Consider the following 23,732-nt stretch of genomic DNA (forward strand, 5'->3'; position numbering starts at 1 on the left):
TCGAAGAAGTGGAAAATCCAAGTCAAGTCTGTACATATACCGCAATAGAAAGGAAACCTGCCATGAACTTTCAAAGGAATCATCCTGCCATTTGCCTGAAGTCATTTAAGGAAATCATGGAAAACCTCAATTAGGACAGCCGTATGTGGGTTGGAACTGTCATCCTCCCAAACAGGAGCCAAGTGTGCTAACCATTGCATCACCTCACTTTGGTCACAACAGTTTATGTATTATGAAATATGTTACTCGCAACACTCATAAGCTTCCAAAATTTATCTTTAATCACTTAAATACATGCTAAAACTATGGAAGAATAACTATCTGAATGAAGACAGTGCTGCTAAAATTTTTAGAAGCACAAATGTCGCTTATAACTGATGATGTATTATGAAGTTTGGATCACACTTGCAAACTTCTGAGTATACACAATTTTTTTGACACACACAAGCCTTGACATGATTAATGAAGAACAAGGGCAAAATGACAAGAACAGTAAAATATTTGAATCAAGAATTTTGATGCAGATCTATCTTTCCCAAGTGATCTCTCACAAACACAATACTGAAAGTCACATCATATATGTAAATAAATGCACAAAACGTACAAATTTTTCACTCTGGCAGTTTTGTAATACCTTCTACACTATCGTGGCAAAGATAAACACTGTAGCATCAGTTTATCCCATTCAAAATAATGAAAACTGTCAAATAAAAAGAAAGCACGTCTTCCGCTTTGGGTGATTAACAATAAACAATACTGAAGAATGCAGTGCATATGATAAGTTATCTCAGCAACCAAAACCAACTTTGGTTCCTTATTCTGGTTTTAATCTAGTTACACAATATTACAAATCTCACAGCAAGTACAGTAAGGATTTCCAAGAAGATGATCACCAGTTTTTCCTCATATTTCAATTAAATAGCCTCAACACAAAGTTTATTTTCTTACAATTTGAAGGGAGAGGGTAATCTGCTTGTGTCTGTGTATGTGCGGATGGATGTGCGTGCGCGCGCGCGCGCGCGCGAGAGAGTGTATACCTGTCCTTTTTCCCCCCCCCCCCAAGGTAAGTCTTTCCGCTCCCGGGATTGGAATGATTCCTTACCCTCTCCCTTAAAACCCACATCCTTTTGTCTTTCCCTCTCCTTCCCTTTTTCCTGATGAAGCAACTGTTTGTTGCGAAAGCTTGAATTTTGTGTGTATGTTTGTGTGTCTATCGACCTGCCAGCGCTTTTGTTTGGTAAGTCTCATCATCTTTGTTTTTATATATATTTTTCCCACGTGGAATGTTTCCCTCTATTATATTCAGAACTCTAAACTATGTTACTTTCTTCTGTGCTTCAGACACTGTATTCAGAAGAATCATCTGACACAGCACAAATAAAAAAAATGTGCCATTGTACTTATGATTCTGAACAAAACAAAGATATGTATCCCAAAAAGTGACAAAGATCAAAGTACTGAAGAGCTTACTCACAATTTGTGACACCTTTTTATAACGAACATTGTCACATTGTACTATCACATTTGATTATAAGACTAGGCACAGCAGGAATACTTAAAATAATCAAGTGACTTGGATAACTGAAGGCTTTAGTATTTGTAATTGTGGTACTTACCCAATTCAGTTGCAAGATGTAATGGTGTTTTTCCTTCACTGTCCTGAGAGTTTATTTTGGCACCGTTAAGCAGTAAAAATTCACAGGCCATTACTGATCCCTGGAAATAAGAGAAAAAAATATATCATTATATTCACAAGATGTTAGCAAACTGGTTGATTGACACAGGCACATTCATGTACACTTACATGGATACACGCATGCAGTCACAAAAAGGTGGTGACTAGTTGGAAGCATGAGATAACTACAGTTGTTTGAAAGAACAAGGCAATAAATGCTTCTTAAAATTCCCAAGAAATTGTAAGTGACAGAAAAGCTGACAACCTAAAGCCAAGTGAAAGAAGACCGACTGATAAAATAGTGACAGGATCTTGCACAGATGAGAAGCTGCCCATGACCTGGCATCACTGCCCGCCCCCCCCCCCCCCCCCCCCACACACACACACACACAATGGCCTGATATTGATTGTGGATGCTATTTTCTGCTCCAGCAGTACCTTCCACATTTTCAAGCAGAATGGTTATTTGCCCTCCATCAGCTGAAACTTAACCCGTATATTTCTTAGTAATTTGTTATTTTGAGCTAACATTTGACCTCGTTCAAAATTTTGTTTTTTGATATTCATATTCTGTCGGTGGTACCACTTATCAAATAAATTACACATTTCAGTAACATGTCAAACAGTCTTAAAAGTGTTATCTAACCTAATGAATGGGAACAAGAACAGTGGCATTACTTGTTACTCTCCTGTACCCTACATTCCGCATGAATTGTTATCTAGTCCCACCCTGGCTACCCAAAAAGCTCTACTAACCACTGCTCCTGCTTCGAGTAGTAAGGCTAACCAATGTCAGAAGAACCAGCAATAATATAGCGCCAGTTTCTCTTTAAAGAGAACCACTCAATTTCCCCAAATTGTCCACACTATTAATAGGATTTATGTTCACCAACCTAAATTCAATCTAAATGCTTTACTGAGTGACCTGTTTCCTTTACTTATAGCTGACTGGAAATTCCAATTTGCTGCTCAAAGTCTCAACTTCCCTCAAATGTGATATACCTTTGATGCAAACTGTAACCACTGTCATTCCTACAAAATTATCGCAAGCATCCTAAGACTTTCTTAGACACCTAACACTGCTCACTATCTTTGAAGTGTCTTCAAAATGCCTTAGTTACTAGTGAATCATAAACACACTATTCATTTCAAAACAGAAGACTCTAGTAATGTCTTGTGTAGCAACAGTACCACCATCAGCTGTGTGTTTTAGTTTCGGTGATACAATCCATCTTTTTCAAGCCCATATGCAACATATGGTGATCCTGCTTTCAATTGGCATCATCATCACATCTCTAATAAAAGGAACAGAAACCACAAGGCCCAAGGAAGTTATCATTTATGGTGCAGCTGGTTGCTGCACATAAACTCAGAGTTGACTGTGAGTGCTGCAACCAGATGCACTATAAATGATGAGTTCCGTGGACCCAGTGGTTTCTACCCCTTTTTCAGAGATATTTTGTTTAAGTTGTTCAGAAGTGCTGCTTTCTTTGAAGGCTGGTCTTCTTCTGTGATGAGTTATGATAATTTTAACATTTGTCAACTTTAGTAGTGTATTCGGGCTACAGCCTTATTTCCCTGTTCAGGTGTTGGTTTCACTGTGTTGCCTATATGGTGTCCTCAATGACTGAACATGGAGCTCTCACATGGTGTCATCTTTCTGGGTTAATGGTTTCTGTATACTCTAAGTATTGTGTTGTTGGTGTCACATTTTCAATCTTCTCTAATAGCATTCTGGTGTGAAGTTTGATCACATCACTGATTGTAATAACATTCAGTTCTTCTTTTCCAAAGGGATGCTTTCATTATTAGTCACAAAAATATGCTTTAATTAGTTGTATAATTGTAATATTTGAATGGCATGCAGTGTCCCAAGATGAACTGCCACGGTCACTGCATGTAGCTCTACTGTAACTGTATAGATACAAAATCTGCCCATCAAGTGGCAGCAGGAGAACAAATACCAAGGTTAAGAAAATTTGCAAGCTTTCAGAGCCTATGGCCCCTTCTTCTGGTGGGAGGTTGAAAAAGAAATATGAGGGATGAAGAAATTGGACTGGTAAGGTTTAAGAAATTGAGACAGTTTTGTAAAGTCAAAGCCTGGATCAGAGGTCAAACACTCCTAATTTCCTAACTTCGGCAGTTCTTTTTCTTTATCCTTCTTTCTTCCCCTTCAACCCTTCTGCCACAATGACAAGCCACTGGCTCTGAAAGCTTGCAAATTTCATTAAACTCTATATGTGCACGTTCTTCTGCTGCTGTTTGGTGAGTAGATTTTTACTTATCCAGTTGCAATACAGTCTAAAATCCCATTACCATATATTTTAAAAAATAAGAATTTTCATTGCTATAAATTCACTAAAGCAATACTTCTCTGATGGGAAAGAATAAAAGACAGTTTGGATCAGCTTGAAAGTTTCTAAATGCCTCAGGCCATGCCTCAAACCATACACCTGAAACTAGAGACATACCTAATCCAAACTGTTTCTATATCAAGAAAATCACAAACATACAAAGATTTTTTTCCACTTCCCTAAGCCACTCCTATACTAGATGAATTACATCAAAAAACATTGTGTATGTGTCACACTTTGTGTAATTTTTGTAAAGTAATGTTCTGAAAAAAGCACATCACTCTGCCTATAACTGCTAAAGTAGTTTTCTGTTGCCATATCAACTTCCACAATACCCTGTAACCACTCCACACCTCAACTGTTTTCTCATCATACAGTGACTTCCGAAATGGCAAAACTTGTTCTGTGGAACCTCCTGTGTGTAATTGCTTTGGTCATTTAACACTTACTACAAAAAAATGGAGAGCCATTTCTGTTAATACTATATATGTAAATATAAGACTGTGTGCAGACGATGTCCAGTTTTGATATCAGCAATACGAACATAAATATAACAGCAAGAATGAGTGGAAAACGGCAGCCACCACTTGCTGTACACTATAACACACTTGAAAGGCCCACTGTGCAACACAGTATGCAAATCCTATGTTTTCTTCACTAAGAGTCAATTTTAAACCATTGCTGACCGGAGATCAATTTTGGTCTTAGTCCAGACAACCAAATCGAATGACCAAGGTTCACTGTTGATCTGAATTAATACGAGAGGCAATTAACGACAGTGCTAAATCAATTAATGACCCAATTATTGTGCTTCAAGAGCAGATAATCTTTTAGTGTTCACAAAATTTCTTCACACCTATTTTACTGGCAGACTTCTTGCTCATAGCTGACTTCATGTTTGCTGTTTTATGGAGCACAACCGCCAAAAAATTAGGTTCCAGAGAAACGAAAATAAGTTACAGAAACTACTGTCATTAAGTCTTCTGTGATGATGATAAAACTATATCGTGTACTTACACTAAAGATTGCTTGATGTAAAGGTGTACGATTGTGATCCTCTTCATTCATCCACTGTTTATCTGCTCCCAAAGCAAGTGCTTTCAGCATCACAGGCAAGTTATGAGCTGCTGCAGCCTTGTACAGCAAGCGATTAGGATCCAGTTTTGAAATGTCTTCCTCACCTGCATGTTACATAAGTGGATGTTACTCCCATCAAGTAGGGCGCGCGCGCACACACACACATGTATGCACAAAAACAGTAAAGAAAAGAGAGGAGAGAGATTTCAAGAGTTCAATAAAAAGTAAATGTAAACATAAGTTATGCTGATAGTGAAAAGTGGAGATTGGGGAGACTATTCACCTTCTCAAGGGGGAACCCAAACCCTCATGGAAAAAAAAAACCCTTAAGTAACAAAACAAAATGATAAATTTCCTCCATCATATTTCTTACTTCTTTACTTTTTAATTAAGCTCTTCTTATTTCTCTACAAGCTGTTGGGATGAAGACTGACAATGTGTCCAGAATATTCGCTTCAAATAATTTTAGCTTCACAATAAAGGTATAGTTGTCGCAAGTGATTAAATCATTAAACTGTATCTCACATAAACAGTAACATGGGATGCTTGATAAATCACATGCAGTTTTATTTGTTGTACAAGTTTAAAACATTGACAGACTCCCCACGCCCAAGCCCAAGGATAGAACAATTATTTAGAACAAAGTAGGAAAGAAAGATTATCTAGCTGATGAAAGTGTTTTCACGTATATACAGGTTCCTATCTGATCATGAAACACTTCTCTACAGATGACTCTACTGAATAGCATATTCTGGCTATGACGAGAGTTTTTCCAAATGCCCACTTCTTCAGTGGCTTTCCTACACATTAAGTCTATTTTTAAATTACTAAGAGGTGGTTTTGCATTAATTTCTTCCATAATATCCAACATTTCTCTTTCTGTTGACAAAATACATAAAAAAAATTCATTCTTACCCCCATGAATTTGGATCTTATTTCATTATTTTTCCAATTTACCTAAAACTTCAACCCTTTTAGACACAGCAAAATTTTGTGTAAACAATAATGTAAAATTGCCAGTTTTTATGAAATGTCATGATATTTGGTATTTTCTCCATTGCTGTGTAAAAATGTCATAAATCTGGAGGCACCAATGTACTAATGTGGGTAACTGATGGTTACTGAATTCTGAAACTGGATTTTGATCTACTTTTCAGGTCTGCCTGCCATCTAGAATGACAGTTCATTTTCCCAATACAGAACATGGTTCCAAATGTGATAGCCAGTAAAAATAGTCCTTCTACCATTAAACCTAATTCCAGTAACAGTTTTAGTCATGACAGTTGTGCACAACAGTTTGTACCACAAATGTGCCATTTTTGAGAGATCATTAATGTGAATGAAACTGAGTATTTTCATAATACGCAATCATAAATATGAAAAACCACCCAATACGACACTTTTGTTTTGCAAACACGTAAATCAAGATGGTTTCTCTCAGTTTGCTTCATTCAAAAAATCACAGCACAGATTATGTGACATATGGCTACATCACAGTTATCACAGATGATGCAGGGAAGAATTTAAATCATGGAACAAAAGATGTACATAAGATAGTCCACTAGTTTCATATGGAATCACCTCAACTGGCTTCACTAACCAAATTATTACCTTTGACTCTAATCTAGACCTTGGACTGTGCATGAAATCAGGCTGTCATCACAAACTTCATTCACATGATAGTAAAAATAATATTTATTAAATACCGAAACAGACATTCTCAATGTTCTGTGCTGTGACAGGGTGATGGAATCAAATCAAGCAAGTGCCACGTTTATTATATGTTTGTGAAGCTAAAGTGCCATATTTGATAGTTTTTATATTTATACACAGTCCACTCACATTAATGTGAGCACCTTTTGCAATATAGACATGTAGGAACAGAGTCAATAAGCTTCTGGAAGGTACCAACAGGCATGTGGAGCCATGCACATTCCAGTGCTGTGGGCAGCTGTAATACATTTCTGAACTGAGAATCCATGGCACAAACAACCCAACTGAGGTGGTCCCACAGATTCTCAATTGGTTTTAAATAGGGGAGTTTGGTGGCCAGAAAAATATGGTAAAATTGTTCTGGTGCTCTTTGGGCCATGCATGTACACTGCAAACTGTGTGACACGTTGCATTGTCTTGCATGTAGATGCCATTGTGCCAAGGAAAACACAAACTGCATGTACGGGTGGACATGGCCCAAGGATAAATGCATACTTCTGTTGATCCATTTTGTCTTTCAGAATGACAAAATGACCCAGGAATGCTGTAAAAACATTCCTCAGACCATAACACTCCCTCCTGCGGCCTGGATCCTTCCGACAATTGTTGCAGGGCCGCAGATGCCGACAGCCAACTTCCTGATGGAGCATAAAACATGATTTATCTGCAACGGCTACCTGTTACCACTCAGTGGAGATCCAGTTGCATTACTGTCGTGCACATTCCAGCCTTTGTCACCAATGAAAGCATCAGTATGGGTGCATGAACCAGGTACCTGCTGTGGAGGCACATATGCAGCAACGTTCACTGAATGTTTGTTGAGGAGACACTGTTGGTCGCCCTTTGGTTCACCTGGATGGTCAGTTGGTGACGAGCTGCATGCCTATTCGCCTGTACACATCTCTGCAGCCATTTTTGACAACTGTCACCTATGGCCTATACTGCATCACAATTGCCTCAGCACCATTTTGCCATGCACTGTATACTTTAACCACAGTGACATGTGAACAGTTTACAAACTTTGCCATTTCAGAAATGCTTCCACACTCAACCCAAAAGCCAATGATTCTGTCCTTTTGGACATAACCTAAGTCACTGTGTTTCAGCATTATGACAAAATGCTGACCATCAAGTGTCACAAAATGCTGTTGACCATATCATGTTCAATTTCAATGGCTGCTTCACAACCTGTGCCATCTGGGTTGTCCTCCACCCAACCCCAATACCACCTCCTCTGAGATATGTAGATGGGAACAGTCCTTTGATGACAAAATGTACCCAGTCTCAATCACTGCTAATCCCTGCCCACACTTAACACAACCCAACCCAACCCAACCCACCCCACTACCCTCACTACCTCTTGCGCACCACTTCTACTCTTGGTAGCCTCCCTCTTCTGATTTTCTATCCCTACCAATCCACTCCTCCAGGTCACTGCATGCCATATGTAACTCCACATGCCTATACCAAAATGAATGCACTGATGCCAAATGCATACTCGTTACACTTGCCATCTCTTCCCTCCAACTCTCTTTCCAAGCCCCTGCACCCTTTCTCCCTCTCGGCCACTCCACCCAATACAATACCTCAATACAGCCAAGTTATAATGCCAGCATAATTTAGTCATTTGAGATAATGTAGTCAGTCATAACAGTGTAGGTGTGTGTGTGTTTGTGTGTGTGTGTGTGTGTGTGTGTGTGTGTGTGTGTGTGTGTGTTTTTGGGGCGGGGGGGGGGGGGGGGGGGGGGGTGTTCGTGCGCGCACACATGCATGCCTGTGTGTGTGTGTGTGTGTGTGTGTGTGTGTGTGTGTGTGTGTGTGTGTGTGTGTGTGTGTGTTGGTACCTCTGAAGTATAATTTGCCTGAAAGCTCGGAAATGTGGGGAATGTTCTCCATCTTTCTTATGCACCTAAGAATGTCTCAATATGTCATCTAAGTAATGAGCTGTTTACCTATACTACTCTTAATATTTATTTACACACACACACACACACACACACACTGTATCTCACAGGAAGTTCAATACACCGATGTGAAGTAGCTGTTTTTTTTTTTTTTTTAACAAAGGAAGAAATGTTTTATTGTAATGTGCCAAACGTGAAATCCAAAGCAGCTAGCAACACAATTTAGCTATGTTCAACAATGTTTATATGGTGATGGGAGTGAAACTGCTTTGATACCATGTTTGATTTAGTATTAAACTATTTGTTTTTTTTTTTTTTTTTTAATGTATCATTACTTGTGTAGAATCATGATACTGACAGCACGGTATTTCAGATTTTGTGCATAGCATGAAAGTTGCACGGTCACCAGTGTGGCATGTTCACTTTAATAATAAAGTTCCAATAAAGCAACAGACAATTAATAGTACACTGAATCTAAACCTAGCTGAATGTCTACTAAAAATAATTTAAGAAACATTTTCAACATTTACCAATAAATTCATCTTCTTCTCCCCCAGTAGAATCTTGATCACTGCTCAGTTCAATGGAACCATCGAGTGTCTGCTTTTCCAAGCTTTTGCCAAATGCAAGCACCTCTGCACTTACTGGTGTGTTTGCATCAGATGACGATAATGAAGGATTTTGTTCTTCTGGTAGAGAATCAGTAACATGAACACATTCTGGGTCATTGGTGATCTCTTCTGATATTGATGTTACTTCTATGCCTGTTTGTGAGGTGGGCTCTCCACTGTCTGATACTGTTTCACAGCCGAGTAAATCTTTCTTGCTGCGACTATCCCGGCTTCGAGGCCTTCGCCTAAGCTTTCGAACGCTCCACTTGCGTCCAGAAAATGTAATAGAGCGGGAAGCACGATGATCCCCTAGATTGCCTTCAGGTACAGAAAGTTGCTTCACAAACTGTCGTTCTACATACTTCCGCTTGATCCATGCTTCGCGAATGTTGCTAGGTAAGGAAAAAAAAAAAATGGAAGAGATGTAATTTCAAATTTGTTGCACAGACTGAATTGTACAATTTGCTTCAAGAAACATGCACAACAAAAAGAGTTAAAAAATAAAACTGTGTATATCTCAGAGCAATGCAATGTGGTACAGGCAAAATGAGAAGACTCTTACACAAGTGCTCTATGAAACCACACAAGAAATGGTATGGAGGGTGGCATAAGGAAGGACAATTATTTCTGTATTATTTCATATTTCTAAGCCTTTTAGTTGTCCGTTCTTAATTTCAAAATTTAATGAACAAGTTTTAGCTCTGAAGTTTCTCTTCTTTTTGAACTATTTGATACTGTAGTCTGATCTCATATAATATGACTGTCCATCTTGATGGCTATTCATATGTAAAAAAAATTTAAAAGTGAAACTACGAACAGCAATCAAGATGGACAATTATACTGACTAGTGATAATGATCGTGGACTCTTATGATGATTGCAAGTTATTTATACATTTTCAATTTACTCTTATTATGCTCAAACTACTCAGAAAACACACTGGCAGGATTAAAATTTACCTGCCTTTATATTAAAAACTCCACTGACAATCCCCGTCTGACACTGGAAAAACTGGGCAACATTCCCAACTAGAGCATCCTCCCTAACCGTGAGTGGAACAACACAAGCAAGACTTCATCTGTCTCTCCTCATTTTCTGAAATGGGAAACATCCATCACACATAGTATCAGTATTAAACCTTCTCAACATTCCTAAAGTGGTACACAACCAAATTACTCAACATCCCACTTGTTCCTACTATGTTCCTGCTCTCAACTGTGGAAAGCCAACTCCGATAAGACCTAAAAAGTCTCTAGCCCAAAAGCCATAAAACACATATTGAAGGTAAAGCATTTTGTTCATAAAGGAGTAAATTATTTCTTTCAAATCCTTGACCTGTGGGTACATTTCAATTATCATATCCTTCATGGGAAGAGAAGTAAGTCAGCCATCAGTGATACTTATGTTTTGTTGAGTTTACACCTGCAGAGCTGTTTCATTGTTTAAGGAAAATGATTTTTTTTCCTTATTCATGTGCAAATAACATGTAAATTTGGGCTAATGCATCTTCATATTTCTGCCTGCAGCTGACGAAACAAGTATGAAAATCTATTTGGTCACCAGTCATTAATGTCATTCACAATCAATCTCCAGAGCTATTCTTTGGACTATCCCATGTTAGATGTAACAGCTTTGATGACAATACAGGTCTCCCTTCAATGATTTAGAGACCACACAGAAAACTAACTCTAGATGGTTGGAGATGGAATGCAGTTTATTCAAAATGTAAGTCAATAAATCCAAACTGATAAACGAATAATTTAATAAAAAGGAAAATTCCTAAAAAGCAGCAGAAACTCATATGATAATCCTCAACTTATTCATTGGACTACATCTACATGATTACTCTGCTACTCACAATAAAGTGCCTGGCAGAGGGTTCAATGAACCACCTTCAAGCTGCCTCTCTACCACTCCACTCTTGGACGGCGCGCAGGAAAAATGAGCACTTACATTTTTCTGTGTGAGCATCGATTTCTCTTATTTTATCGTGATGATCATTTCTTCCTACGTAGGTGGGTGCCAACAGAATGTTTTCACAACTGGAGGAGAAAACTGGTGATTGAAATTTCATGAGAGAATCCAGTTGCAATGAAAAATGCCTTTGTTTTAATGATTGCCATTCCAATTCACTTATCATGTCTCGTCACTATCTCCAGTATTTTGCGATAGTACAAATGAGCCATCCTTCTTTGAACTTTTTCGATGTCTTCGATCAGTCCCACCTGATGTGGATTCCACACCACACAGCAGTATTCCAGAATAGGGTGGACAAGTATGGTGTAAGCAAGACCTGTTGCACCCTCTAAGTATTTCTGCCAATGAACTTTTTCGATGTCTTCGATCAGTCCCACCTGATGTGGATTCCACACCACACAGCAGTATTCCAGAATAGGGTGGACAAGTATGGTGTAAGCAAGACCTGTTGCACCCTCTAAGTATTTCTGCCAATGAATTGCAATCTTTGGTTTGCTCTACCCACAACATTATCTATGTGATTGTTCCAATTTAGGTTATTTGTAATTGTGATCCCTAAGTATTTAGTTGAATTTACAGCCTTAAGATCTGAGTAACTTATCGCGTAATCGAAATTTAGCAGATTTCTTTTAGTACTCATGTGAATAACTTCACACTTTCCTCTAGTCAGGGCCAGTTGCCACTTTACAGATATCTTATCTAAATCATTTTGCAATTCGTTTTGGTCATATGATGACTTTACAAGATGGTAAATGACAGCATCATTAGCAAACTATCTAATAGGGCTCAGATTGTCTCCTATGTTGTTAATATAGATCAGGAACAATTCCTTGGGGAATGCCGGATATTACTTCTGCTTTACTCAATGACTTTCCGTCTATTATTACAAACTGTGACCCTTCTGAAAGGAAATGAATCCAGCACAACTGAAGCGATATTCCATAGGCATGCGGTTTGGTTAGAAGATGCTTGTGAGGAATGGTATCGAAAGCCTGCTGGAAATCTAAAAATATGGAATCAATTTGACATCCCCTGTCAATAGCACTCACTACTTCATAAGTATGAAGTTGTTTTTCACAAGAATCATATTTTTTAAATCCGTGCTGACTGTGTCAATAAATCATTTTCTTCTAGGTAATTCATAATGTTCGAACACAGTATATGTTCCAAAACCCTACTACAAATCAATGTTAGTGATATTGGCCTGTAGTTCAGCAGATTAATACTATTTCCCTGTTTTGGTATTGGTGTGACTTGAGCAATTTTCCAGTCTTTAGGTACAGAACTTTCTGTTAGCAAGTGGTTGTATATAACTGCTAAATGTGGAGCTATTGCATCAGCATATTCTGAAAGGAACCTGACTGGTATACTATCTGGACCGGAGGCCTTACCTTTATTATGTGATTTAAGCTGCTTTGCTACACCGAAGATATCTACTTCTATGTTTCTCATTTTGGCAGTTGTTCTTCATTGGAATTCAGGAATATATACTTCATCTTCTTTGGTAAAAGTGTTTTGGAAAACCATGTTTAATAACTCTGCTTTAGTGGCACTGTCATCAGTTACTTCACCATTGTTATCGTGCAGTGAAGGTATTGATTGCGTCTTGCCACTGGTGCGCATAAATGTATGACCAGAATCTCTCTGGGTTTTCTGCCAGATTCCAAGACAGAGTTTCGTTGTGGAAATTATTAAAAGCATCTTGAATAGAAGTACGTGATATATTTCCAAATTCTGCAAAACTTTGCTAATCTTGGGGATTTTGCATTCTTTTAAATTTGTCATGCTTTTTCGTTGCTTCTGCAACAGCAATCTGACCTTTCTGTATACCATCAGGGACCAGTACCATCAATTACTAATTTATATGGTATATATCGCTCAACTGCCATCAATACCATCTCTCTGAAATCATTCCACATCTTTTCTATGCTTACATGAACAGATCGGAAGGAGTTGAGGCTCTCTCTTAAAAAAGCGTTAAGAGCATTTTTATCAGCTTTTTTTAAATTGATGAACTTCGTGTTTCTTTCTTATGGCTGTATGTGTTACAGTATTCAGCTTAGCAGTAACTGCCTTGTGGTCACTAATCCCTGTATTCATAGTGATACTCCTTATTTGTCCAGAATTATTTGTTGTTAAGAGGTCAAGTATGTTTTCGCAACCATTTACGCTTTGAGTGGGGTCATGAACTAATTGTTCAAAATAATTTTCTGAGAAAGTATTTAGTGCAATAAAAGAAGGAGAAAAAATCCACAGCGAGGATGTGAAACAATCATGTTTTTAGTAAAGATATTTAGCATCAACCTGCCTTTGTAACTAAGGTCATTAATGCATGCCTATGTGGTGGCACTTGACTCGGAGGGAAGCTGGTTTGAGTCCTAGTGGTGGAAAATTTTCACTGTCAGTATTTGACTAGCGAAGGGATGTGAGATGATGGGATAAAGTTCCTGATCAGCAGTCTTTGCAACAAATTCCTGGATTAATTTCCAAACCTGTAAGCAGTGTCTCATGAAGTAAGGGAAAATCTGCTGTTGGCGGCGATCCATCAGCGGAATTGGAATATTAAGCTCGGTGGCCACCTTGCTGCTTTTTGAGAGGAGTTGGCTGTATGTCAGCATCCTTTCCCTTCCCTTCTCTTCTCTTCGTAAATAAGAACACTGCACTATTCACTCACTTATCACAATCATCCACATGAACAGCTACACACTTCACAACAGGATGAGGAAAGCAATGGCGAATCACCTCCACTAGAAACTTGTCATTAGTGATGGGAACAACCGAATGAAAATAATCTATTCACTCAGTTGTAGTTTTACATATTGGTAGAATTATTCATTCCTTCATTCACTCCTTCTTGTGACAGTACCTAGACTGTGGGAATAACTGAATGAAGGCAACTTACATATCGGTTGGATTATTATTCATCCCCCCCCAAGTGAAAGCAGTCTTTTGGAACAACAAATGAAAACATTCAACACTGTCATAGCTTTGCCTATTAACTGCATTATTTATTCTCTCTTTTCAAGTGAAAACCGTCAGTCGTTTTCCTGTTGGTTGAACAAAATATTCATTCATTCAACTGGAACTACTCTTTAGTGTTCTAGTTGACTGAGCTATCCATTCATTCTTATGAGTGAAACCAGCCTGCAGTACTTTCACTAGATGAAATAAAGCTGTGCTACATTATCGGCCATAGGGTAGCTCTACCTCCGAGAGTAGGTGAAAACATATCTCAGGATAATGCTAAAGTTGAAATAAGCATTATACTTGTTCATTTAATTATGTACTGAATGGAGACTTTTTCTTCTCACCACATAAAACTGATTCGTATACTGCTGTGGATTAAGTTGTCCCAGGTACCACTGAATGTAACTAATTAGGCTAGGGTAGGCCTGCCATCACTTAAATTGCCAATCCCCAGAAAATAAGCTTTCAAAACCCTGGACACCTGAGTCACATCAGATTTTTTCCTGGACACACACAGTCTGTAGATGATAAGGTGACGGATGAGGCACATTGTACCACAAGAAGCGGGGACTTAGGAGGGGGAATATTTCCTTGCTTGCATAATGTTTCCCTTTAGATATTTTGCATTGCATTTTATCGAAAATATGTGATTAAGCTCACAAATCACGAATCATTTCAATCTAGCCCACAAACACTTAATCAGTCATTTATTTGTGTGGAAGATAAATATTTTATACAGAAAATTAGACATACAAATTACACCCGTTGCACACAATGCTGTTTACTTTTCATAGTCTGTGAAACATAGTATGTGTAGTATTTCACCAATACAAAGAAGTTCTACTCACATTCACATACTGGTACATCATTTTCACAGTTAAGTCTATCTTGAGGCACCATTTAAAATGGTCTGTAACAGCATAACCAAGTTTGCACCTCTCCAGCATCCCTGGAAGTGACAACTGGATGCCGTGATCACTTGTGCATTCAGTTCTTAGTGGAAAGAATAGATCATTTTGGTGCTATCAAAACATGATTGTTGACTGCACTCTGTTATCACATGTCATCAGTAATACTGTCATTCCAATATTTGCAGTAGCTTTCAATTCAGTTTTTTGTCTGTGTTTACTGAAGTGTTTTCACATTATTAGTGAGTGAGCTTTGTTTGCCATCTGGATCAAAATGCTGAATGCTCACTTGTATGTGAATTTTACAGAAAAACTGAAAGAGATGTTGTGGTCTGTATGGTCTGTAAAAAGGGTATTTTAAACGCTCATTCAGTAATCTAATAGACCACTTGAAACAGAAGCACCATCAGTTTTTGAACATCGCATCTCTTGATAATTTGTCAGAAGATACAACAGGTAGTGAACTGATGCCATCTGCTGCTGATGGGATGTCTACCTTTTCCATCTATGGCTCCATGATGTGCACTGCCTCTTCCCCTATTGGCCCTCCTACATTCATTCATGGATATGGCAGGAATGGCAAATATGCAACCCGAAAAAAAAAAAAAAAAAAAAAAAAAAAAAAAAAAAAAAAAAAAAAAAAAAAAGAGGCAGGCTAGGATTTTTGGTACCATGAAGGTAAAAGAATTATCAAGCAGTAACATTAAAGAGATTCACAACCTCAGTGTTGATATTGTGACTGTTATCCTCAATTTGCTATGGCTGATGATACCAAATTTATGAAACTAGTTAAGACACTAGAACTGCAGTATTCTTTTCCTCCCAGGAAGACTCTGACAAACAAACTGTTAAATGATTGTTGGCTCGAAATTAGGGAAGTTATTGAGAATATACTGGCTGAAACCAAGTATGTCACACCAACTGCGGGCATGTGGCTCAACACAAATACACAAGGGTTTTTGACAGTGACAATATGATTTATTGAGCAGTACAATCTGCAGTCTGCTGTTCCAGATGCTGTGCACATTGCTGATTGGCATCCTTCTGAAAATGTTACAAAGAGCATTAAAACAATTGTTTCTGAATGGGGATAGGTAAAAGTGTTTTCTCTTGTCAGTGACAACACAAGTGTTATGGTGGATGTAAAAACGAAAATTAATGTTGTTCACTTGGGATGCGCTGCCCACACATTTAATTTAGTAGTGTCAGATGTTTTCAAGCAACCTGAAACCGCAGCACTAGAAGCCTTGAGACAGAAATGTTGCAAAATTATTGAGTTTTTCAAAAACAGTACAGTACTCACTGCGAAATTGGTAAACTGCCAAGTTTGGCTGAACAAAAAACAGTTAAAGCTTAAACAGGAGATATCCAGGGGGTGGAACTGTACGTTTCTTATGATGCAGCATCTACTGTTGGTCAAACAAACCCTCATAATGACATTTTCATATGTTATCTATGAAGTTTTGGTAGCAGATGGAGGGGTATTTCGGAAGACTGCCTTCCTGTACTGGAACCTCTGAGTTAACAAAAACTGTCTGGGGAACAGTTCACCACAGCCTCCATTGCAGTCACATTAGTTCAAAGATGCTAAAGAGCAGTGGCCGACAAAATTAAGATAGGCACCATATCTCCTGGAGGCGTTGTCAAAAAGGATTACGTCTTATGAGTAAGACAGCACCCGCATCCATGTCAAAGTAACTATTTTGAACACTCTGTTCAGAAAGTGTGGTTTCGGAGTAGCTGAAAGTGCTGAAAAAGTGACCAGCGAGCTCACAGCAGAGGTTAGTCAAACTCCACACAATGGCAAAGTTGTGGTTGATAGTTTGGTACCTAAAGTACAAGAAGGTGAAACCCAAGTTAAGAAGAAGAAGATGATCGGGACCTTTTTCATGGAATAGGAAAATAAAAATGAGTCAGCATCATTGGAATTTACAAACATGCAAGAGGACATCTGGCTCTACTTATCCAAAAACTTTCTGGACACAGAGGAGAAACCCAATCCACTGATTTTTGAAAGAAGCATAACAAGTCCATGTCGTCATTGTCTGACACTGTACTCTAGACACTATGACCCTCTCAGAGCGAGTTTTTTCAAAGGCTGGACATGTTTGCATAGAGAGAAGAAACCGGCTGAAATCTAAGAATGTGGACAAGATGGTGTTTTTAAAAATTAAAAAAGTTAAAAATATTAAGACTTCTCTTGCAACTGAAACGTTTTTAAACAGTATTTTTCAAATCAATCAGAAGTACATAAAACACACTGCTGCAAGATTATAACTTCCCCAAAGCTAATTAACAGAAATATATTTGTGCTCAAACAACACCAAGTGATTGTGCTCGCAGCTTATTAGAACATGGATAGAAGATGTTATAATGTAATTAAACTGAGTAGTTTTAATGTATTATTTTGAAAGAGTTTCTGTCGGCTGTGTGCTAAGCTTATTTCACCGCCGCTTCGTATTGCTGTTGTCACTTTTCTAGGCTGGGCTGGTTAACCATTTGAGCCTCGTTTACATACACAATGACTTACAACACAAAAACCTTATCCATACATTAACACTATCAGTATAGTAGAGGGAAACATTCTACATGGGAAAAATATGTCTAAAAACAAAGATGATGTAACTTACCAAATGAAAGCATTGGTACGTTGATAGAGACACTAACAAACACAAACACACACACACACACACACAAAATTCAAGCTTTTGCAACCCACGGTTGCTTCATCAGGAAGTAGGGAAGGAGGGGGAAGGAGAGGGAAAGAGGGGGAAGGAGAGGGAAAGAGGGGGAAGGAGAGGGAAAGAGGGGGAAGGGGAGGGAAAGAGGGGGAAGGGGAGGGAAAGAGGGGGAAGGGGAGGGAAAGAGGGGGGAGGGGAGGGAAAGAGGGGGGAGGGGAGGGAAAGAGGGGGAGGGGAGGGAAAGAGTGGGGGGAGGGGAGGGAAAGAGGGGGGAGGGGAGGGAAAGAGGGGGGAGGAGAGGGAAAGAGGGGGAAGGAGAGGGAAAGAGAGGGAAAGAGAGGGAAAGAGAGGGAAAGAGAGGGAAAGAGAGGGAAAGAGAGGGAAGGAGAGGGAAAAAAGAGGGAAGGAGAGGGAAAGAGAGGGAAGGAGAGGGAAAAAAGAGGGAAGGAGAGGGAAAAAGAGGGAAGGAGAGGGAAAGAGGGAAGGAGAGGGAAAGAGGGAAGGAGAGGGAAAGAGGGAAGGAGAGGGAAAGAGGGAAGGATGGGGGGTTTTGAGGGAGAGGGTAAGGAGTCATTCCAATCCCAGGAGCATAAAGATTTACCTTAGGGGGAAAAAAGGACAGGTATACACGCGCGCGCGCGCACACACACACACACACACACACACACACACACACACACACACACACACACACATATCCATCCACACAATACAGACACAAGCAGACATATGTAAAGGCAAAGAGTTTGGGCAGAGATGTCAGTCGAGGCGGAAGTACAGAGGCAAAGATGTTGTTGAATGACAGGTGAGGTATGTGTGGCGGCAACTTGAAATTAGCGGAGGTTGAGGGCTGGTGGGTAACGGGAAGAGAGGATATATTGAAGGGCAAGTTCCCATCTCTGGAGTTCTGATAGGTTGGTGTTAGTGGTAAGTATCCAGATAACCCGGATGGTGTAACACTGTGCCAAGATGTGCTGGCTGTGCACCAAGGCATGTTTAGCCACAGGGTGATCCTCATTACCAACAAACACTGTCTGCCTGTGTCCATTCATGAGAATGGACAGTTTGTTGCTGCTGGCAGAGAATTCACAATCGATTCTTATCATCAGTAAGTACACTATGAGATCAAAAGTATGAGGACACCACCAAAAACACATTTTTCATATTAGGTGCCTTGTGCTGCCATCTACTGCCATGTACTCCATATCAGTGACCTCAGTAGTCATTAGACATGGTGAGAGAGCAGAATGGAGCGCTCCGTGGAACTCAAGGACTTTGAACGTGGTCAGGTGATTAAGTGTTACTTGTGTCATACATCTGTATGCGAGATTTCCACACTCCTAAACATCCCTAGCCTACTGTTTCCAATGTGATAGTGAAGTGGAAATGTGAAGGGACACGTACAGCACAAAAGCATACAGGCTGACCTCATATGTTGACTGACAGAGACCGCCGACAGTTGAGGAAGGCCGTAATGTGTTATAGGCAGACATCTATATAGACCAGCACACAGGAATTCAAAACTGCATCAGGATCCATTGCAAGTACTATGACAGTTAGGCAGGAGGTGAGAAAACTTGGATTTCGTGTTCGAGCAGCCACACATCACGCTGGTAAATGCTGAACAACGCCTCGCTTGGTGTAAGGAGCGTAATCGTTGGACAATTGAACAGTGGAAAAACATTGTGCGGAGTGATGAATCACGGTACACAATGTGGCGATCCAATGACAGGGTGTGGGTATAGCGAGTGCCCGGTGAACATCATCTGCCAGTGTATGTAGTGCCAACAGTAAAATTCAGAGGCGATGGTGTTATGGTGTGGTTGTGTTTTTCTTGGAGGGGGCTTGCACCCGTTGTTTTTTCGCATGGCACATTCACAGAACAGGCCTATATTGATGTTTTAAGCACCTTCTTGCTTCCCACTGTTTGTAGTGCAATTCGGGGATGACCACTGCATCTTTCAACGTGATCAAAAACCTGTTCATAATGCACAGCCTGTGGTGGAGTGGTTACATGATAAGAACATTCCTTTAATGGACTGGCCTGCACGTTCATGACCTGAATCCTATAGAATACCTTTGGGATGTTTTGAAATGCCGACTTCATGCCAGGCCTCACTGACCGACATCGATACCTGTCCTCAGTGCAGCACTCCGTGAAGAATGGGCTGCCAATCCCCACAAAACCTTCGAGCACCTGATTGAATGTATGCCTGCGAGAGTGGAAGAGGTCATTAAGGCCAAGGGTGGGCCAACACCACACTGAATTCAGCTTAACCGATGGAGGGTGCCAAGAACTTTTAAGTCATTTTCAACCAGGTGTCCAGATACATTTGATCACATATTGTACATCACAGTTTCTGGTCAGTATTATGAAAAGGACAGCTGCTACTCACCATACAGCAGAGATGCCAAGTTGCAAATAGGAACAAAAAAAAAAAAAAAAAAAAAAAAAAAAAAAAAAAAAAAAAAAAAAAAACTGTCTAACAGTAAGTTTTCAGCCAAAAAGGCCTTCATTGGGGAAAAAAATGCACGCACGCGCGCGCGCGCGCGCGCACGCACGCACGCACGCACGCACGCACACACACACACACACACACACACACACTGTATCTGCTGAGGCCAAATTGTGAGCAGCACTGCATGATGGGAGAAGCAAACTGGGTGGTGGCAGTAAGGAGGAGGCTGCGGCAGGGAGGGGAAGGGATAGCACGGCAGGGGTGGGTGATGGTAAAGTGCTGTTTGTGGGAGCATACAGGGACAAGGTGGGGAGAGGGTACGTGTAGTCCAGAGGTTAGACAGAGAGTGGGGGGAGGGGGGGGGGGGGGCGGGGGAAACAGAAAAGTAAAAAGACTAGAGAGGACTATGTAGTGCTGGAATGGGAACAGGGAAGGGGATAGGTGGTTGAAAGACAATGACTAATGAAGGTCGAGACTAGGAGGGTTACACTAACGTAGGATATATTGCAGGGAGTTCCAACCTGCGAAATTCAGAAAAGGTGGTATCGGTGGGGAGATCCAGATGGCACAGGCTGTGAAGCAGTCACTGAAATGCAGAAAATCATGTCAGGCAGTGTGTTCAGCAACTGGGTGGTCCAACTGTTCGTTGCCCACGTAGAATGCAGCACAGTGGTTGCAGCTTAGCTTCCAGATCACATGACTAATTTCACAGGTAGTACTGCCTTTGATGGGATAGGTGATGCCTGTGACTGGACTTGAGTAGGTGGCGTTGTGGAAGGAAGTGTGGGGCACGTGTTGCATCTGGATCTCTTACAGGGATATAAGCCATGCGGCAAGAGGCTGGGAGGGGGGCTGTGTAAGGGTAGATGAGGATATTGTGTGTTTGGTAGGTGGCAGAATACCACTGTGGGAAGAGTGGGAAAGATAGTGGGTAGGATATTCTTCATTTCAGGGCTTGATGAGACGTAGTTTCTGGTCAGCACTTTCAGACTCACTCTCAGTGGGGTTACTGATGAAACAGTAGTAGAGAGTTTAGTTGGGTGAGCAGATGAAATAGGCATATTTTTCAAACCATTAGGATAAGATGTCTTTCCACTTTTGGCTCATGAACGCACTTTCAGGCTTAAAATGTGTGTGTGTGCGTGTGCGTGTGCGTGTGTGTGTGTGTGTGTGTGTGTGTGTGTGTGTGTGTGTGTGTGTGTAGAACTAAGGTGACATGTTAGGAAAAAGAAATCACATTTTTCTTTGTGCAAAAATGACTAAATGCAGGAAGATCTGTCCAAGTCAAGATGGCAAACCAATAAGAATGCATTGCGCAGGGAATGAAGAACTGCATGTAGTGACTGAAGCTGGAAAAGTAGTTATGAATCACTATCTTTGCCTACCAACTTAGCCTGATGTAATCTCCCCCATACCCCTTCCTCTCTCAACCCCAATTTCCTCCTTTTGTTTCCTCAAGAGAATTTTCCTTTTAATATTATCAGATTTTGGGTAAGAGCAAAAAGTATATAATCAATATTTAGGACAACAATGAGCACTGAATAAACAGATACTTGAAAAGAAGAATCAAATTTTAGACAATTTTGAAGGACTTACACACTTCACATTATGTACTTAAAGGAGGAGGAGATTAGTGTTTAACGTCCCATCGACAACGAGGTCATTAGAGACGGAGTACAGGCTCGGATTAGGGAAGGATGGGGAAGGAAATCGGCTGTGCCCTTTCGAAGGAACCATCCCGGCATTTGCCTGAAGTGATCTAGGGAAATCACGGAAAACCTAAATCAGGATGGCTGGGCGCGGGATTGAACCGTCGTCCTCCCGAATGCGATATGTACTTAAAGGTCAACAGACCTAAAAATAACTACTTTTTTCTTCTTTGTGATGACTGATGAATAGTACGAATATCAAAGGCAAAACGGCAGCTTGGCTATAATAAATAACTACATATAACCAAATTAAATAGTATTCAGATTGACACACACAGTAACAATGAACTATAAAATTACTCACTCTTGACACTTTGGAGTAGCTCGGATAACATCTGTAGGAATGTTGGCTTCATATACACTATTTACAATAGTATTTCCCAATTCAGCCATCACTTTAAGAATTTCAGGCTCCCAAGCATCTAATGTAAGGGATCGAACTTTGCTGAAATGGACACCTAGACTACGGTGCACACCCGAGCATTCTGTAATATAAAGTGAGAGAGGCATAAAAATATTTACATTTGGAACAAACACCTGCCTTATGCAGATGGAAAAGGAAACAGCATTGTTTCAACAATTATTGACTATCACTGGGGTACTCATAACTAAACAATATCTGTAACAAAAACTGAAGATATTATCAATGATAACTTTTACTGTAGGTGGTATAATGAAATGAATGAGAAGCACCAACATAAAATAAAGTACAGTTTATATTATAAAGGAAGACAAATACTGAAACATTTCCTCTTCACTCCACAAAGAAACGTAAGTCCATAACTTTTGCTATGTAATACCAATAAAAAATTTTGGTTTTGTGAATAAAACTGTCTAGATGCTTAATAAACTTCTTTATTTATTATGCCATTTTGGCTACTGCCATCATTAGATATCAGAAACTTAGAACTAACAAAAAAAAAAAAAAAGTTCAGCTCAATATTAAAAACCTATGCCTAATCAGCGTGTTGATGAAAATTCTAATTTAATGTGAACTCAAGTGGGAATCCCTGGAGGGAATACAATGCTCTTTCTGTGGAACACTGTTGAAAATATTTAGAGAACCAACATATAAACCTGACTGCAGAAAGAGTCTACTGCCACCATTGACCATTTCACTTAAGCAGCATGAAGATAAAAGAAATTAGAGCTCTTAAAGAGGGATATAGACAGTAGAGCTTTGAGGCAAGTAGTTTCCTCATTAGGATTGCATTTGCTGCCATTGACAGAGAGAGACTCCATGTCCAGTTTGGTAGCTGTTTAAGTAAACTGTCTGCCATGCTGCCGAGGAAGCAAGATTTTGGTATCTGGCAATGGCAGTAGTGGAAGCAGCATAATAAATGAAGACCAACAATGGAAAATCCAGGAGGAATGTAACAATGTTATGATAAATAAAGAAATTTATGAAGTGATCTATATGGTTTTGTTCACAACATATTCATGTGCTCATACAGGAAATTTATTTCCTCTATGTAGAGGCTTATCTCACTAGGGGTAAAATAGATACTGCCTACAGGAAAATTTTGTATGAATATCAAGAGCTCAGATGGAAACCCAGTTCTAAGCAAAGAAGGGAAAGCAGAAAGGTGGAAGGAGTATATAGAGGGTCTATACAAGGGTGACGTACTTGAGGACAATATTCTGGAAATGGAAGAGAATGTAGATGAAGATGAAATGGGAGATACAATACTGTGTGAA

At 39.7% G+C, this 23,732-nt stretch overlaps 1 protein-coding gene across 1 annotated transcript in view; it reads right to left on the reverse strand.

The window, feature by feature from the left end:
• The window catches only part of LOC124789587 (arf-GAP with coiled-coil, ANK repeat and PH domain-containing protein 3), a 137,792-nt gene that overhangs the window by 22,939 nt on the left and 91,121 nt on the right, over positions 1–23,732 (reverse strand). The window contains exons 11-14 of the mRNA XM_047256996.1: positions 22,339–22,519; positions 9,254–9,726; positions 5,047–5,210; positions 1,617–1,716 (exon numbers count right to left, since the gene is read on the reverse strand). Of these exons, the coding sequence (XP_047112952.1) occupies positions 1,617–1,716; positions 5,047–5,210; positions 9,254–9,726; positions 22,339–22,519 (918 nt within the window). The remainder of the gene's footprint in view (positions 1–1,616; positions 1,717–5,046; positions 5,211–9,253; positions 9,727–22,338; positions 22,520–23,732) is intronic.

This window comes from Schistocerca piceifrons, chromosome 3 (assembly GCF_021461385.2).
Source record: "Schistocerca piceifrons isolate TAMUIC-IGC-003096 chromosome 3, iqSchPice1.1, whole genome shotgun sequence".
In the NCBI taxonomy this organism is placed as follows: domain Eukaryota; kingdom Metazoa; phylum Arthropoda; class Insecta; order Orthoptera; family Acrididae; genus Schistocerca; species Schistocerca piceifrons.